At 41.3% G+C, this 19,495-nt stretch overlaps 1 protein-coding gene across 1 annotated transcript in view; it reads right to left on the minus strand.

Annotated features, from left to right (window-relative positions):
* The window catches only part of chrna9a (cholinergic receptor, nicotinic, alpha 9a), a 34,725-nt gene extending 16,782 nt beyond the window's left edge, over positions 1-17,943 (minus strand). Inside the window, exons 1-4 of the mRNA XM_072254392.1 lie at positions 17,916-17,943; positions 9,514-9,659; positions 8,302-8,456; positions 1,134-1,666 (exon numbers count right to left, since the gene is read on the minus strand). Of these exons, the coding sequence (XP_072110493.1) occupies positions 1,134-1,666; positions 8,302-8,456; positions 9,514-9,659; positions 17,916-17,943 (862 nt within the window). The remainder of the gene's footprint in view (positions 1-1,133; positions 1,667-8,301; positions 8,457-9,513; positions 9,660-17,915) is intronic.
* Positions 17,944-19,495: the final 1,552 nt, after the last annotated feature.

Genomic DNA, 19,495 nt, shown 5'->3' on the forward strand with positions numbered 1-19,495 from the left:
ATCCTCTTGTCAGCTCACTGACACTGTCCCGCAGAGCTCCACCCAGAAGATAAAACGCAGATGAACAGCAATTCAGAAAGTTGACCAGCTGATCAACGGTCTCAAAGGATATCTACTTAAATTTACCATGCCATATATTATGGATGAAGGTAAAACTTAAATGATCAATATAAACAAAGGAAGGAGAGATTATATTATAAAGGCATATTTCTAGATGACCTCTATTCCTTTCCTGGATGACATAGGTATGTATGTTTGCTAGAGAAGCAAAATCAAGGCCACAGGTGTTAGAATAACATATGTCTTCACATCGTGTAAGGAGAAATCTTCACTCAAGGCTACTGCAGTACTGCAAATTAACCTGTTGACTCCAATACCCCAATCGTCAACTGTGCTGAGTACAGGCAGAAAGAGATTGAACCAGATTTTGCTGGGACATTAAGAAACTCCGAGGAACACTGAGAACTGACAGAAAGCTGGGAGCATGATAAGGACATCTGCCAAAGGAATTTTCAATGGTTTCATTGTCAGCTCTTATTCTGGCTCAGACCGGTGACCCAGTTACAACTCAGAAGATCACAGCGTTGCCAAGGTCCTTGCCAATCAGAAGGAATCTGTACAAACCAAGTTTGGATATGCCCATAGTTTAGCTGTGAGTGCAGACACCGTTAAGCCAAGTCTACATTATTAAAGAGGCAAGATAGTCCATTTCATTCAAAGAACTGTAATATATGAATATTGATGACAAAAGTTTGGAGTTACTTTCATTACTTCATTCCATTGCTGAGACTTACCAGAAAGTGTACATATGTACAAGGATAATATTACAGCCTAAGTACAGCATAAGAAGCCCAAAGAACAGAACCTTCTATGACCACTGTTCAGGTAAAACTAGATATCAATAGTTACGTTCAAATTCTACAAGGTCTATCTGAAACAAATTTAATGATTCCACATGTCCAAGCTTCACTTAAAAGGTTAATTCTGAAACTCAAACTGCCACAATGTTTTTTCAAACCTAGAATGTAGAATCTAAGAGATTCTACATTTATGGGAACTAACAAACTGCAAAAATGTACTGTATGCACCGACTACTTCAGAGCTGAGAATAGTACTCTAGAATAGTCACTTACCAATCAATGGAACACTTTCAGATGGAGGCATGCTTTCTGCAACCATCAGCTGAAACACAGTCAGTGCCAGCAGAACAGTCACACCAAGTGACACCTTCTCTCCAGAGTCAGCTGGTAGGTAAAACCCTAATGGAGCCAGGAATGAAATCATTACACATGGGATCAACAAGTTAAAAATGTAAAAGGAAGATCTCCTTTTGAGAATTAAGGTGTATGTGACATCTGGGTAGGGGTCTGAACAACAGCCATATGTTATCACATTTTTTGTTGCTGGCATTCCATGTACTTCCCATTCCACATTCTCCACAAAATCAGTCAGGTCTCCACTATCAAGTCCATTTATGATATCAACCTGGTTTCCATTGTAGGTCCACGAGCCAAAAGTAAGGTTACATCTCTGATCATCAAATGGGAAGTAGGCCACATCTACGACACACGAGCTCTTGGTAATTGCGGGTGAATCCCACGTAATCTGCCCATCGTATCTTAAGACCACATTAGTCTCCATGGATCCAATAGATTCATCATCAGCTCTAAAATAAGTTACCAACAGAACTTACAGTTGGTTACAAAGACAGAACTTCATTAAAAATTTCAATAATATCATTGCTCAATACTTGAAGGTCAAATAAAATGATTGAGAATTTATCAAGAGTTTAGAAGTATATTGGAGAAATTAGAAACAATTACAACATGATAGAGAATTAATAGATATAGTTTTTAAAACTCTAGCTGCTCAATGCATGGAACTAATAGATGGAATAGATGGACTCTTGACCTCACAATCTATGTCATCATGGCTTGCAGCTTATTGCCTACCTGCACTGCACTTTTCCCTGTAACTGTAACACTACAGTATATTCTGCTTTCTGTTATTGTCTTTCCCCCTTCTGCTACCTTGAGGCATTGATGTGATGAAATTATCTGTATGGGTGGCATGCAAAACAAATGTTTTCACTGTACCTTAGTAAGAGGCCCTTGCTGGTCAGTGTTGGCCATGTATATTGCGTCCTAGCTGTCTACGTTATCGATACGCAAGCCAGAGCAAGCTGCTGGCCACGCAGCAGGTTCCTCCTCTCCATGCAGCTGATGAATCCAAAGGAACGGCAGAGGCAGATACAGTTTGGCACCAGCAGCTTCACAAGAATTGCCAGTCAATGTTGAACTCAACGTACGACTGCCTTAGGGACTCCAGCTCCAGATTTTTCCTCGGGGGTTTACCCACATGACTAGGTATAGCCACCAGGCAGCGGAGGTTGGAGGTCAGAGTTTTCCTTCTCCTAGATGAGCTGCCAACCACAGCTGATGAGCCCCATCTGCCCGAAGTGATTGGGTTTTAGACACCAGGAACCCACCTTTGCCCCTTCTCCTGTCAGTAGAAATGGTTCCACTGGGCTTTGTAGCTATGCCACACATGAAAGCCAGGAGCTGGATTGTTTGTCAGAGGCTATTTGAGATGCACACCATGGGGAGTATTTAATAGGTAGTGGGAGATTATCCTCACTAACCCCCACCCCCAACTATGACAACCTTAAGGTTCCTGTATCTCAATACATGTGACAATAGTGAATAAATTTATCAATTTCATTTAATTTACCAATGAAAGCAAAATATAGTGAAATTACTTTATTGGGAAATTGGTAAATCTGAAGAAATAGTGATATTGATGAAGGTAAGAATTATTCTAGATATTCATAATTTGATTTGTGACACAGAGGAAATGAAATTTCAAATACTGAGTACGAGGATTAAATGGTTAAAAAGTTACCAAAACTGAAGAAACTATCACTTAATGCTCAGAAGGACGATAAAGGTAAGAAAAACAAATGTTAAATAAAAGAAAAGACATCTGAGAAGGGACTACAAGAAAGTGAATCACCAGAATGTATTGAACAAAGCATTGATGAGTAACTAATCCGGACATCACAAGATTGAGAGGATTGGATTTCAAGCAGGTCCACTGCCCAAGTAGAAAAAGGCAGCATCAAGCGGGTCACAGCAGTGTAATAAAGCATTGACCAGCCACCAATCCATGTCTGGGATTGATTAACAACAGCAAGTTAAAGGAAGGTAGGGGCAAGCACACTGGCTATCATCTGAGTGGACAGAGTCAGAGTGGTGATCTTGAGGCTTTAGCTCTTCGGGACTTCAGCGAAGTGAGGCTTCAGTCAGAGAAAGCAAAGAAAAGAAAAGCCCTAGGTTAAGTTTTTTTCCCTTCTTTATACCTACTCAGTTAGGACAGTAGAGATGACAGGCAGATTAATTGAATGTTCCTCTTGCAGGATGTGGAAGGCAGGGAGACCTCCAGTATTCCTGATTACTACAACTGCGAGAAGTCTGTAATGATCTCTGGATCATTCGGGAGGCTGAAAGGGTGATAGATAGAACATACAGAGAGGTAGTTACACCAAGGAGCAGGATACAGGAGACTGGGTGACAGTCAGGAAGGGGAAAGGGGTTATGGAGCCAGTGCAGAATACCCTTGTGGCCATCCCACTCAACAGCAGGTGTATCACTTTGGATACTGTTGGGGGGCAGAGGAGTTGACCTAACAGGGGAAAATCACAGTGGTTGGGTCTCTGGCACTGAGCCCAGCTCTGTGACTCAGAAGGGAAGGGGGAAGAAGAGACATACTATGGCAATAGGGTATTTGTTAGCTAGGGGAACGGACAGGAGGTTCTGTGGGAGAGAATGAGATTTCTGGATGGTATGTTGGCTCCCGGGTGCCAGGGCCTGGGACATCTCAGATTGAGTCCTCAGCATTCTTAAGTGGGAGGGTAAACAGCCAGAGGTCATGGTCCATGTAGGTACCAATGATATGGGTAGGACGAGTGACGAGGTTTTGCATAGAAAGTTCAGTGAGTTAGGTGCTAAGTTAAAGGGCAGGATCTCCAGGGTTGTCATCTCAGGATTGCTACCTGTGCCACGTGCTAGTGAGGCCAGAACTAAGAAGATTATACAGTTTAATATATGGCTAAGGAGTTGGTGTAGGAGGGAGGGCATAAGATTTTTGGATCATTGGGCTCTCTTCCAGGGAAAGTGGGACCTGTACAGAAGGAATGTTTTGCACCTGAACTGGAGGGGGCTAACATCCTAGTGGAAAGGTCTGTTAATGCTAAACGGTGCGGTTTGCAGGGTATTGAAAATTAGAGCCTCAGAACATTTAGTGGAGAGGTTGTTGAAGCAGATGTTGATAAGACCTCAGACAAAGATAGGAATCAAAAGATTGAGCATGGTGCAACTAGTGTCCTGAGTTGTGTATATTTCAATGCAAGAAATGTTGTAGGAAAGGCAGATGATAGTGCTGAAGATAAGGTTTACAACAGAGGCAATATGTCTAGAGGATGGAGCAAAATTGTAGTCAACAGGGTGAGTTGCAACATAAAAGGCGGACAAAATCGAGAAGGGTGAATACAGGACTGAAGGTGTTATATTTGAATGTAAGCAGTATACAGAATAAGGTAAATGAACTTCTCGCACAGCTACAGATTGGCACGTACGATGTTGTAGGCATCACTGAATTATGGCTGAGAGAAGGTTACAACTGGGTGCTTAATGTCCAAGGATACACGTTATATCAAAAGGACAGGCAGGAAGACAAAGGTGGCGGCATATCTTTGCTGGTAAAAAATGAAATCAAATCTTTAGAAAGAGGTGACGGGGTTGGAAGGTGTTGAAACATTGTGGGTAGACCTAGGGTAAAAAAACACCTTGATGGGAGTTGTATACAGACTCCCAAACAGTAGTAATGAAGTGGCCTACAAATTACAATGGGAGCGAGAAAATGCATGCCAAAAGGGCAATGTAAAATAGTCATAGCGCATTTCAAAATACAGGTAGATTGGGAAAATCAGGTTGGTGTGGGATTCCGAGAGAGGGAATTTCTAGAATGCCGATGAGTTGGATTTTTAGAACAGCTCATAGTTGAGCACACTAGGGGGTCAGCTATTCTGGACTGGGTGTTGTGCAATGAACAAGGATTGATTATGGAGCTTAAGGTAAAAGAACCTTTAGGGAAAAGTGATCATAATTTGATCTAATTCACCCTGAAATTTGAGAAGGAGCAGCTAAAGTCAGATGTACCAGTATTACAGTGGAGGACAGGGAATTACAGAGGCATGAGAGAGGGGTAGGCCAGAAATGATTGGAAAAGAACACTTCCAGGGATGGCAGCAGAGCAGTAGTGACTGGAATCTCTGGAAGCAATTTGGAAGGCACAGGGTATATACATCCCAAAGAGGAAGAAGTATTTTAAAGGAAAGATGACACAACTGTGGCTAACAAGAGAAGTCAAAGCCAATATAAAAGCCAAAGAGAGGGCATATAATATAGCAAAAATTTGTGGGAAGTTAGAGGATTGGGATGCTTTTAAAAACCATCAGAAGGTAACTAAAAAAGTCAGTAAGAAGTTAAAGGTGGAATACGAAAGGAAACTAGCCAATAATATTAAAGAGCATACCAAAAGTTCCTTCAGATACATAAAGTGTAAAAGAGAGGCAAGAATGGATATTGGACTGATGCAAAACAATGCTGGAGAGGTAGTAGTGGAGGACAGGGAAATGGCAGACAAACTGAATAAGTATTTTGCATCAGTCTTCACTGTGGAAGACACTGGCAGTATGGTGGAAGTTCCAGGTGTCAGGAGTCATGTATTGTGTGAAGTTACCATAACTAGTGAGATGGTGCTTGGAAAGCTGAAAGATCTGAGGGTAGATAAGTCACCTGGACCAGATGGTGTACACAATAGGGTTCTGAAAGAGGTGGCTGAAGTGATTGTGGAGGCATTAGTAATGATCTTTCAAGAATCACTAGATTCTGGAATGGTTCAGAAGACTGGAAAATTGCAAAAGGAAACTATAGGCCAGTTAGTCTGACCTCAGTGGTTGGGAAGATGTTGGAGTCAATTATTAAGAATGAGGTCTCAGGGTACTTGGAGGCATAAGATAAAATAGGACGTAGTCAGCAAGGTTTCCTCAAAGGAAAACCTAGCCTGACAAATCTGTTGGAATTCTTTGATGAAATAACAAGCAGGATAGACAAAACAGAATCAGTTGATGTTGTGTACTTGGATTTTCAAAAAGCCTTTGACAAGGTGCCACACATGAGGCTGTTAAAAAAACTACGAGTACTTGGTATTACAGGAGAGATTCTAGCATGGATAAAGCAGTGGCTGATTGGCAGGAGGCAAATCGTGGGAATGAAGGAAGCCTTTTCTGGTTGGTTGCCAGTGACTAATGGTGTTCCACAGGGTCTGTGTTTTTATGTTACATGTCAGTGATTGGGATAATGGAATTGATGGCTTTGTGCAAAGTTTGCAGACGATATGAGGATAGGTGGAGGGGCAGATTGTTTTGAGGAAGTAGAGAGGCTACAGAAGGACTTAGACAGATTAGGGAAATGGGCAAAGAAGTGGCAAATGAAATACTGTTCTGGAAGGGTATGGTCTTGCACTTTGGTGGAAGAAATGAAAAGGTAGACTATTTTCTAAATGGAAGGAAATACAAAAAAACTGAGGTGCAAAGGGACTTGTGAGTCCTTTTTTTAATTTGCAGGTTGAGTCTTTAGTGAGGAAGGCAAATGCAATGTTAGCATTAATTTCAAATGGCCTAGAATATGAATGCAAGAATGTAAAATTGATACTTTATAAAGCACTGATGAGGCCTCACTTTGAAGAATTGTGAGCAGTTTTCAGCTCCTTATCTTAGAAAGGATGTGCTGAAACTGGAGAGGGTTCAAAGGAGGTTCACAAAAATGATTCCAGGACTGGATGGCTTTTCATGAGGAGTGTTGATGACTCTAGGCCTGTATTCAATGGAATTCAAAAGAATGAGGAGTGATGTCATTGAAACCTATCGAATGGCGAAAGGCCTTGATAGAGTGGATGTGGAGAGGATATTTCCTATGGTGGGAAGGTCTAAGACCAGATGACAAAACCTCAGAATAGAGGGGCGCCCTTTTAGAATGGAGATGAGGAGAAATTTATTTAGCCAGAGAGTGGTGAATCTGTGGAATTCATTGCCACAGGCAGCTATGGAAGTCAAGTCTTTATATATATTTAAGGCAGAGGTTGATAGATTCTTGAATGGTCAGGGCATGAAGGGATGCGGGGGGAGAGCAGGAGTTTGGGGCTGAGAGGAAAATTGGATCAGCCATGATGAAATGGTGGAGCAGACTCGATGGGCCAAATGGTCTAATTCTGCTCCTATATCTTATAGTCTTATGGTCTTAGATGAAGCTTTACAGCATTCTACAAATCAATCAGCAAAACTGAATTATACACGAAGTGGGACTCCTAGAAGAAGTGTTAGTGATTCAATGAAGGATAAACTAAATAATAGATTTTTTTCTGCGCACATCTAGTGAGTTTGAATTATTACCAGAATTTTATTATGTTAGCTTCCCTGCTGGAACAGAGTCAGAACTATAGAGAGCTTAGACCAATTATTCACCAATTATTCACCTGTTCTACAAAGTTAGACACAGATCAATGAGGACCAGTGTGATCTGGTTGTTGCTCATTTTGCTGATGTTGCAAAAAGAGTATTTTACACTTCATGACTCACGCATATTAGGAAGTTTTATAATTATTCTGCACTGTACACAATTGTCCTATATGGAAAAAACCTCAGCCATCCTACTGTTCTCTGGAATGTAATGATTTTAATGTCCAATGCCCATTCCACCAAACACATTCAATAAGTTATAAAATGGCTACTGACAATCCAAAACCCAACAAAGGAGAACAGAAGGCTGGGACCTGCAAAAGAGGGGAGTGTGGTAGGAAGGGTTTAAACAGAGTGGACCATGCCAGTAAAAGTCAGTAGACCACACAAAAAAATGGACCTAAAGTTAACCCCTTATGTTCAAAATGCACAATGCAATGTAAATTTCTAGTTTAACATAAAGCCTAGGGCTGATACAATTACATAACTTTGGGCCAGCTTAGTTAAACTGCAACACCAATTCATTTATACAAAACCAGCAAACCATCAACAAATTAATTATAACCTATACACGTGTGTGAAAATGCAAATTGTTCTTATGCACGTCAACAAAATGTCTTCTAATATAAAGTGAAGTATAACATCAGGAAAATATGGTATTAAATTTCTAATGAATTTAGGATTTTAAAATGAAATATGCCAATAATCGATGACGTTCCACATACTTGTTATACAGAACAATGTCAGGTCTCCATACAGAACTACTAGGTATTCGAATAGCATCAAGTCCATCGTATTTATCCCGATCCCACTTGAGGAAAGCATCAAACCAGATTTGTCGAATCCAAAGGTAAGCAGTCAGAATTTGGTTCCTTTCATCCTATGTGCAAGAAATATAATCTCTTAAATCAGAAATTTAAATCAATACCACTACAAAATATATTTACATTCTTCATCATACCTTATATACCCTCTTCTTCATGATTATCATTACTTCCAAATTTATATTCACACTGTAAACTATCCTTTCTAATAATCCACACCAATGAGGCATACACAATGGGTGGAAACCTTTTCCAGCACTCTAACTGATAGTCTTATTGTAGTTAGGGAGACAACGCACTGGTTCATTGGCCCTCTGAGTCAATACTGACAATTACCCATTTATATTAATCCTACATCAGTCATTTTTTATTTTGCCCACATTTCCATTCACCCCCTCTAAATTCTGCTACTCATCCACACACCAGAGGCAGTTTATATTGGCCTACTTGTTGTGACGAAAAAGACACTGGATTGATTAATATTAACCCTGTTGCCTTCAGTATAGATGCTGCCTCATCAGTGGGGAATTTCCAATATTTCTGTCTGTATTTCAGATTTTTTTAACAGGTACAGTATTTAGTTTTTGTTGTTCTTACAGTTTGAAATCAAGACTTTAACGGCATTCTACCATTACAACTGTTGGATCTATCCAACAATGACACAAGTTAACTAGCAGTTACGTCTCCTTTTCTATTACAGCTGAAAATCCAAACAGTAAAGCATACATGAGTAATTGATCGGCCTGTATTTTACAGAGTATTGAAGAGTTGTTCACCATCATTACCCCACATAAATGAAGTAACTTTGCCATTTGCACATACACGTGCTGAACACAGCTATCCAGATATCACTCTCTCCCCATAACAAACTGGGGAGATGCCGCAAGGTTAGTCCCCACCCCCTGGGCCATTAAAACAGAAAAGGAAAAATCCCGTGTCCAATTACCCAAAACTCAATAAATGAGCAACCCATTGGCAGTTACTATCAAGCTTCAGAAGTGAATGGTGTCCACTTGAGCAGGGAAAAGACAAGTAATCTTGCAGAACTGTATCTTCAAAAGTTGAAAATATCTTATGAGAACTTATAGAGACAGCTATCCAAACAGATCTTACCATATCTTTAATTTGTGAAAGGGTGACTTTCAAAGTGACATTTAGTGCTAGATCTGTATCTTCTACAGGCCTGAGTGCATCTGTATAATCTTCAAATAAGTTCTTAAACAGCATTTGAGCGTATCTTCCATCTGCTGACTCAGTACCTGTTCAAACATGATTCAAGTTTCTGTTTAGTCAACCACATAGATTTATTTGGAGTTATATATTGTTCAAACCAAAATGAGTGGGAACTGGAGGGTGACAAGGGTGAGAATGGGTCAGTTGGTATACAACTAGATGCAGTGTGTAACAGGAGCCCAAAGTCAAAAAGTGTGATGAATACAGCACTGAATGTATTATATTCCAATGCATGCTATATATATATATGGAATAAGGTAGATGATCTGTAGTGGAGTTAGTCACTGCTGAAGGAAGATCGTAGTTGGGAGCTTAACATCCAGGTTGGTACTGGATCACAAGGGAGGAAATTTGTAGAATGCCTACAAGATGGCTTTGAGAGCAGTTTGTGATTAGGCCCAATCGGAAAAAGGCATTTCTGGATTGGGTGTTGTGTAATAAACCAGGTTTGATTAGGGAGCTTAAGGCGAAGGAACCATTAGGAGACAGTGGTCATAATATGATATAATTTACACTGAAGTTTGAGGGGGAGGAGATAAAGTCAAAATTTCTTGAAAAATAACAGGCAGAATAAACAAAGGAGAGTCAGTGGGTTACTTGGGTTTTCAGAAGGCCTTTGACAAGGTGCTGCACATGAGGCTGCTTAAGATAAGGGCCCATGTTAATACAATGAATATACTAAAATGGATAGAAGATTGGGAGACTTGCAGAAGGCAAAGAGTTGGAATAAAGGGGGCCTACTCTGTCTGCTGGTTACTAGTGGTGTTCCACAAGGTACTGGGACCACTGCTTTTATCATATTTGTCAATGATTTGAACGACGGAAATTAATGGCTTTGGGCAAACGATACAAAAGTAGGTGGAGGGTCAGGCAGTGTTGAGGAAGCAGGGAGTCTGCAGAAGGACTTGGACAGATTGAGAGAATGGGCATATAAGTGGCAGCTGTAATATAGTATAGGGAAGTGTATGGTCCTGCACTTTGGTAGAAGGAATAAAGGTGTAGATTATTTTCTAATCAGCAAGAAAATTAAGATGTGCAAAGTGTGTATTTAATATTTCAGTAATATTTGAGTAATATTGTAAATATATTATTTGATTAGGCATTCTTTGTTTAGATAATTCATTATGGGTTATATATAATAGTACATGAATGGCATACGTCATCATGCCACCACATCATATGCGCACACCTCACAAAGTAAAAAAAGTAAAACTAAGAACATACATGGGTTATTCCCAGCTCTATGTTTTCCTTTCAATGAATCTTTATGTTTTGGAATTACAAAACCTAACACAAAAGGTCTTGGGAGACCTTGTGCAGGATTCCCTAAAGGTTAACTTGCAGTTTGAGTCAGTGGTAGGGAAGGCAAGTGCACTGTTAGCACTCATTTCGAGAGGACGCGAATATAAGAGCAAAGTGGGATGCTGAGTCTTGATAAGGTATTGGTCACTCTGCACTTGGAGTATTGTGAGCTGCTGTGAGCCCCTTGCCAAAAAAAGATATGTTGGTTTTGGAGGGTGTCTACAGGAGGTTCACAAAAATGATTCCAGGAATGAAAGGGTTAACATATGAGGAGCATTTGAAGGCTCCAGGCCTGTACTCACTGGAGTTAAAGAAAATGAGGTGGTGTGCCATTGAAACTTGTTGAATATTGAAAGCCCTAGATTGAGCAGATGTGGAGAGGATGTTTCCTACAGTGGATGAGCCAAAGACCAGAGGGCACAGCCTCAGAATAGAGGGACATCCATTTAGAGCAGTGATGAGAAGGAATTTTTTTTTAGCATAGGTTGGTGAATTCATTGAATAGAGAGTTGAATTAATCGGCTGTGGAGGCCACATTATTGGGTACATTTAAGGCAAAGGTTGATAGGTTCTTGGTTAGCCAGGGCATCAAAGGTTACACTACAGAGAGAAAGCAGGAGAATGGGGTTGAGAGGAAAAACAAATCAGCCATGATGGAATGGCGGAGCAGACTCTATGGGCAAGTGGCCTAATTCTGCTCCTGTGCCTTACGGCCTTATGGTCTAAACCTAATTAGAATGGCAGATTTGCCTTCCCTGAAAAACATAAGTGAATAAAATAGTGTTTTTTTTACAAGAAAGCAATAATTTCATAGTAATTAGCTTTTAATTTCAAAGTAATTAAATTCAGATTTCCAATCTGTCCTGGTGAGATTAAAACTCATTTCTGCCCCACGAAAATAGTATCTTCCTAGTCTTTAACTATACAAACGTAAGATTTAGCAACAGGACCAAACCACTCAGTCCCTCAAGCTGCTCGCACCTTAGAACTCAAAGTTGAGGTGACAATCAGCCATGCTCAAAGGTAATCTCAGTTTTGCATTCCAGTCTACCTGGAATAAACTTTCATGGACTTGTTTATTAGATTATTTATTTCATAGTCTTGTTTCTTGGAAGCACGGAGAGTTTAAAAAGGAAAGTTGCTACCAACAGCTGTCTTTTGGATCGGGACTACAGAGCGTCGTGGGAGCTGAATTCTGAAGGAAGGCAGTTTTTTAAAAAATTTCTTCGAGTGCAAGAAGGATGAGACTGTTCAGGCACGTGACGTCAACAGGACAGTGCAGAGAGTTTAAAAAGGAGACCACCCTATACAGCGGGCAGCTGTCGGAGCGGGCAGCGGAGTGAGCGGTAGCAGAGTGTAGGGCTTTGGCTCCAACAGGCTTCGGCGGTAAACAGGAAGAGGCAAGAGCAAAGCACCAACTCTTTTTTTCTCCCCCCCACCCCCCTTTTCGCAAATTGGCCCGGACAGACAGGAACAGCAGGGCTTTCACAGCTAACGGTACGAGCTAACGGTTTAAGAAGCTTGTCTGTTTGGCAAGGTAAGTGGGTGAGTAGACTTATTTTTCCTGTTTCATTCCTGTAGAATTAGATAGCATGCCTGCAGGGTTAGTGCTTTGTTCAGGGTGTCAGATGTGGGAATCCTGGGAGACCTCCAGCCTCCCTGATGGCCACATCTGCACCACGTGCACCGAGATGCAGCTCCTCAGAGACCGTGTTAGGGATCTGGAGCTGCAGCTTGATGACCTACTGCTTATCAGGGAAAGCGAAGAGGTGATAAACAAGAGCTACAGGGAGGTAGTCATCCCTAGGCTACAGAGGTCAGAATACTGGGTCACTGTCAAGAGAGGGAAGGGAAATGACCAGATAGTGGAGACCACACCTGTGGCTGTCCCCCTCAGCAACAAATATCTTGTTCTGGATGCTGTTGAGGGGGATGACCTGACAGGGGACACCCACGGTGACTGGGTCTCTGGCACTGAGCCTGGTGCTGTTGCGCAGGAGAAAAGGACGGAGAAGAGGAATGCGGTAGTCATAGGGGATTCCATAGTCAGGGGAATGGACAGGAGATTCTGCGAGCCTGATAGAGATACCCGCATGGTGTGTTGCCTCCCAGGTGCCAGGGTACGAGATGTCTCGGATTAGGTCCTGAATATTCTGAAGGGGGAGGGTGAGCAGCCAGTTGTCTTGGTACATGTTGGTACCAATGACATAGATAGGACAAAGGAGGAGGTCCTGAAGAGAGATTTCCAGGAGTTAGGAAGGAAGCTGAGAAGCAGGACCTCCAGGGTAGTAATCCCGGGATTGCTACCTGTGCCACGTGCTAGCGAGAGCAAGAGTAGTAGGATCAGGCAGGTGAATGCGTGGCTGACAGACTGGTGCAGGGGCAGGGCTTCAGATTCTTGGATAATTAGGATCTCTTCTGGGGGAAGTATGACCTGTTCAAAATGGACAGGTTACACCTGAACCCGAAGGGGACCAATATCCTGGCGGGAAAGTTTAATAGAGCTGTTAGGGAGGGTTTAAACTAACTTGGCAGGGGGATGGGAACCAGAATGACAGAGCGAAGGAAGGGGAAAACAGAAATAAATCTAAGATAGTGAGCAGTAAAGATGTCTGGAAAGACAGGCAGGTGATGGGGCAAATTTGTAGCCATTGGGATGAGTTGCAGTGCAAAAAAGTTGCAGTGAAATCAAAGCAAAAAGTACGAAATACTGGACTTAAGGTGTTATACTTAAATGCACGCAGCATAAGGAATAAGGTGAATGATCTTGTCGTACAGCTACAGATTGACAGGTATGATATTTTGGCCATCACTGAGACGTGGCTAAAGGATGCATATCTCTGGGAGCTGAACGTCCAAGGATACACGGTGTATCGGAAGGATAGGAAGGTAGGCAGAGGGGGAGGCGAGGCTTTATTGGTAAGAAATGATATTAAATCATTAGAAAGAGGTGACATAGGATCGGAAGGCGCAGAATCTTTATGGGTTGAGCTAAGAAATCGTAGGGGTAAAAGGACCCTGATGGCAGTTATTTATAGGCCTCCAAACAGCTGCAGCGATGTGGACTACAAATTACAACAGGAAATGCCTTGTCAGAAGGGCAGTGTTATGATAATTGTGGGGGATTTTAACATGCGAGTGGATTGGGAAAATCAGGTCGGCACTGGATCTCAAGAGAGAGAATTTGTAGAATGTCTGTGAGATGGCTTTTTCGAACAGCTTGTTGTTGAACCCACTGGGGGATCGGCTGTACTGGATTGAGTATTGTGTAATGAACCGGAGGTGATTAGAGAGGTTGAGGTGAAGGAACCCTTAGGAGGCAGTGATCATAACATGATTGAGTTCATTGTGAAATTTGAAAAAGAGAAGCCGAAATCTGATGTGTCGGTATTTCAGTGGAGTAAAGGAAATTACAGTGGCATGAGACAGGAACTGGCCAAAGTTGACTGGAAAGGGACACTGGCGGGAAAGACAGCAGAGCAGCAGGGGCTGGAGTTTATGTGAGAAGTGAGGAAGGTGCAAGACAGGTATATTCCAAAACAGAAGAAATTTTCGAATGGAAAAAGGATGCAACCGTGGTTGACAAGAGAAGTCAAAGCCAAAGTTAAAGCAAAGGAGGGGGCATACAAAGAAGCAAAAATTAGTGGGAAGACAGAGGATTGGGAAGTTTTTAAAACCTTACAAAAGGAAACTAAGAAGATCATTAAGAGGGAAAAGATTAACTATGAAAGGAAGCTAGCAAATAATATCAAAGAGGATACTAATAGCTTTTTCAAGTATATAAAGAGTAAAAGACAGGTGAGAGTAGATATAGGACCGATAGAAAATGATGCTGGAGAAATTGTAATGGGAGATAAGGAGATGGCAAAGGAACTAAATGAGTATCTTGCATCAGTCTTCACTGGGGAAGACATCAGCAGTATACCGGACACTCAAGGGTGGCAGGGAAGAGAAGTGTGCACAGTCACAATTACAACAGAGAAAGTACTCAGGAAGCTGAATAGTCTAAAGGTAGATAAATCTCCTGGACCAGATGGAATGCACCCGTGTGTTCTGAAGGAAGTAGCTGTGGAGATTGCGGAGGCATTAGCGATGATCTTTCAAAAGTCGATAGATTCTGGCATGGTTCCGGAGGACTGGAAGATTGCAAATGTCACTCCGCTATTTAAGAAGGGGGCAAGGAAGCAAAAAGGAAATTATAGACCTGTTAGCTTGACATCGGTGGTTGGGAAGTTGTTGGAGTCGATTGTCAAGGATGAGGTTACAGAGTACCTGGAGGCATATGACAAGATAGGCAGAACTCAGCATGGATTCCTTAAAGGAAAATCCTGCCTGACAAACCTATTACAATTTTTTGAGGAAATTACCAGTAGGCTAGACAAGGGTGATGCAGTGGATGTTGTATATTTGGATTTTCAGAAGGCCTTTTACAAGGTGCCACACATGAGGCTACTTAACAAGATAAGAGCCCATGGAATTACGGTAAAGTTACATACGTGGATAGAGCATTAGCTGATTGGCAGGAAACAGAGAGTGGGAATAAAGGGATCCTATTCTGGTTGGCTGCCGGTTACCAGTGGTGTTCCACAGGGGTCCATGTTGGGGCCGTTTCTTTTTACATTGTACATCAACGATTTGGATTATGGAATAGATGGCTTTGTGGCTAAGTTTGCTGACAATATGAAGATAGGTGGAGGGGCCAGTAGTGCTGAGGAAACGGAGAGTCTGCAGAGAGAAGAATGGGCAAAGAAGTGGCAAATGAAATACAATGTTGGAAAGTGTATGGTTACGATCTTTGTCAGAAGAAATAAACAGACAGACTATTACTTAAATGGGGAAGGAATTCAAAGTTCTGAGATGCAATGGGACTTGGGAGTCCTCGTACAGGATACCCTTAAGGTTAGCCTCCAGGTTGAGTCAGTAGTGAAGAAGGCAAATGCAATGTTGGCAATCGTTTCTAGAGGAATAGAGTATAGGAGCAGGGATGTGATGTTGAGGCTCTATAAGGCACTGGTGAGACCTCACTTGGAGTACTGTGAGCAGTTTTGGTCTCCTTATTTAAGAAAGGATGTGCTGACGTTGGAGAGGGTACAGAGAAGATTCACTATAATGATTCTGGGAATGAGAGGGTTAACATATGAGGAACGTTTGTCCGCTCTTGGACTGTATTCCTTGGAGTTTAGAAGAATGAGGGGAGACCTCATAGAAACATTTCGAATGTTGAAAGGCATGGACAGAGTGGATGTGGCAAAGTTATTTCCCATGATGGGGGAGTCTAGTACGAGAGGGCATGACTTAAGGATTGAAGGGCGCCCATTCAGAACAGAAATGCGAAGAAATTTTTTTAGTCAGGGGGTGGTGAATCTATGGAATTTGTTGCCACGGGCAGCAGTGGAGGCCAAGTCATTGGGTGTATTTAAGGCAGAGATTGATAGGTATCTGAGTAGCCAGGGCATCAAAGGTTATGGTGAGAAGGCGGGGGAGTAGGACTAAATTGGGAGAATGGATCAGCTCATGATAAAACTGCGGAGCAGACTCGATGGGCCGAATGGCCGACTTCTGCTCCTTTGTCTTGTCTTATGTCTATCTATCGATCCCAGAATTTAAAAAAGTCAAAGACTCTGTCTCTACTGCTCTTTGAAGAATAAAGCTCCAAAGACTCATCATCCACAAGGGTATTATTTTTAACCATGAACCTGTCTTAAGTGTGCCATCCTTTTATTTTAAACATCAAACCCTAATTTTCAGTTTTCCTACAAGAAGAAACACTTTGTGCACATCACTTTTCTCAGAATGCCTTAGGAAACTTCCATTTTTCAAACTCTACCATTGATAGTCAATTCAAATCCAGAAGTGGTTAAATGAGAAGACAGTAAACTTCATTTAATCTTCTAAAATGAGGTAATGAGTAATCTTATGCATTTGCATTTTCCTTTAAAACCACAGGTGGTTTTTAGCTCATTTAACCTAAGCTAAGTCAAAACCTAATTCACGTTTTCAGCTTATCAATAAATATCCTGTTAAACTAAGCTAGTTCAGTCCACCTTTAGTCCAAGGTTTGGAACAGTGCAAGTGAGACACAGTCATTTCAGGTCACCAAAATGAGATTATGCTTATCTTAGATATTGGGCCAACATATGCAATTTGTGCAAGAGACTGATGGGTTACAATAGTGCCAGCATAATTATAGTGTACATCCATTGGTTAATCTGCTGATACTTTCACTGCTTCCCAACAAGAGCAAGTTCTATTGAAAATACAATTCATTTATTTCTTTCCAAATGATCACTAAAAATACATTTTATGGTGGTGCTTATGATAATAGTACATATGATAATTGGATTATGAAAATGGTTATGTCTTTTTTAACTGTGTGAAATGGCTGGCTATTTATAATTCATTCATTTTCTGAAATTTGGTTATTACTGGCATGGCCACTTTAAATGCCTTTCCTTAAGTGCCATCTAGTAGGCAGTGGTGAGCTGTGTTGGTGAAAATATCCCTGTAATATTATTAGTAGTGATTTCCAAGATTTAAACTCATTGAAAAGAAGGGCTGGTGAAATATTTGCAAATCAGGATGCCGTCTGCCTTAGCGAGAACTTGTAGGAAGTGGTGCACTTGGTATCTTTGTTCTCTCAGAGTCACAGATTCATTAACTAATATGATACAACTGGTGTCCACGCCGACCTAGATTCACAATTAAATTAATTCCTGTTGATCCATGCTTCTCCAAACCTTTCCTATCCATGTATCTGTTTGTCCAAGTGTCCGTTAAATGTTATTATTGTACCTGTCTCATCCACTTCCTCTTTGCTGTCAGAGTAGCCAGAAGGAGTAAACACCAAGGATTTTTTAGATGGCACAATCTTCAGCCACTCTACCTGTTAATGGTAGGAGTGAATCCTTATGTTAGGCTGCTTTGAGCTGGACAGTGTCAACCTTTTGAGAGTCATTGGAATTGGTTTCCTCCAGGCTTACAAATCAGCATGTGCCTCTTGATGCACATGGCAAACATTTACTAACTGTTAAGGAAAATTGTAACTTAATGTGGGTGGACTGCTACGAACTTTGGTTGAAGATTAAAAGGCCACAATAAGCAGTATTTAATACTCCAGGTCAAAATGGGTAGGTAAGGTGATGTGATACACAGCTTCCAACAGTCCTGAAGAAGCCACACTACACTGTGAGTGAACCAGTTGCCTGATTGTGTTGCATGTGCAGTGTTAGTAATTGATTGTTATGTCTGGTATGACCTTGTGTAGCTGGGACAGATTATCCTGAGCAGCAATCTCCCACCTTTCTGCTTCAGTTAGTCAGGCTCCTGATGCTTCTACTCCTTCTACTTCTACTGACAGTAGAACTGAGGAGAGCAATGTAAACCTGTCCTAACCATTTGACTCCCAATGTGATGGCAAGACCAATCAGCCAATCAGCCAATCTCGGCCTGAAACGTCGACTGTACCTCTTCCTAGAGATGCTGCCTGGACTGCTGCGTTCACCAGCAACTTTGATGTGTGTTAGTCAAAGAGCATGTTGTCTTTGGAGGCAGTAGGTCCACTATCATTGCCATCTAGCAGGAAGGGAAAATGGAGGGTTGCAGAGGCTAGATCATTGTGGGTATATGAAAAGGAAGTAGATTTGGGAATTGACGGCTGCAGGGAACTGCCACAGAAGGGGAAGTTGTAATGGATCAGCAATGATCATATAGAAGGCAGGGTAGACGAGGGGCTGAATGGCTTCTTCCTCCTAGTTTCTTATCACACTTCAGACAATACCACAGAAGGCTGATGTTGTCACACAAGCAACACTGGGTTACAACTTATGCCAATCATGAACATTCCTCCACTGTCATTGCTAGATTTTAGGCAACTTTCCACAAATTACAATATAAAGCAACAGTAATTAAGTAGTACTTAAAAACACATATTTTAATTATTTCAGTGTTCTGGAAAGATAAAAATTTGCACCAACATCCACCAATGAAACAATTCCTTGAAAAGCAACATCAGAAACATTTTAATTCTACTCTGTAAGTTTGCTCTGAGGAATGCACTTAGTGATTTAAAGAAAATTATTGTCCTTTTTAGATAGAAACAAGTTTGAAATGACAAGTCTGGAAAGACGCTTAAAAATTAGACCTTAAATATCTGCCACAAGAGATTCTGAAGATGCTGGAAATCTTGAGCAACATGCAGAAAATGCTGGAGGAACTCAGCAAGTCGGGCAGCATCCGTGGAGAGGAATAAACAGCCCACATTTCCGGCCGAAACTCTTCATCAATCTTGGCCAAAAGTATTGACAGTTTACTCTCCTCTGCTGATGCTGTCTAACTTGCTGAGCTCCTCCAGCATTTTGTGAGTGTTCTTTAAATGGCTTCTGCATAAAATAGTTTCCTTACTCAAAACTATCCAATGAAATTCAATATTATATAAGAAAACAATAAACCTTTAAATTATTTTTCTCTCTCCAGACTACTTTTTTCCTCTTTTTGTATATTTTGAGACCAGCAATGAATCTGGCCTGACCAAGTTTGAGAAATGCGATTTGATATTTCCATT

The sequence above is a fragment of the Mobula birostris genome, chromosome 3, assembly GCF_030028105.1.
Source record: "Mobula birostris isolate sMobBir1 chromosome 3, sMobBir1.hap1, whole genome shotgun sequence".
NCBI lineage: Eukaryota > Metazoa > Chordata > Chondrichthyes > Myliobatiformes > Myliobatidae > Mobula > Mobula birostris.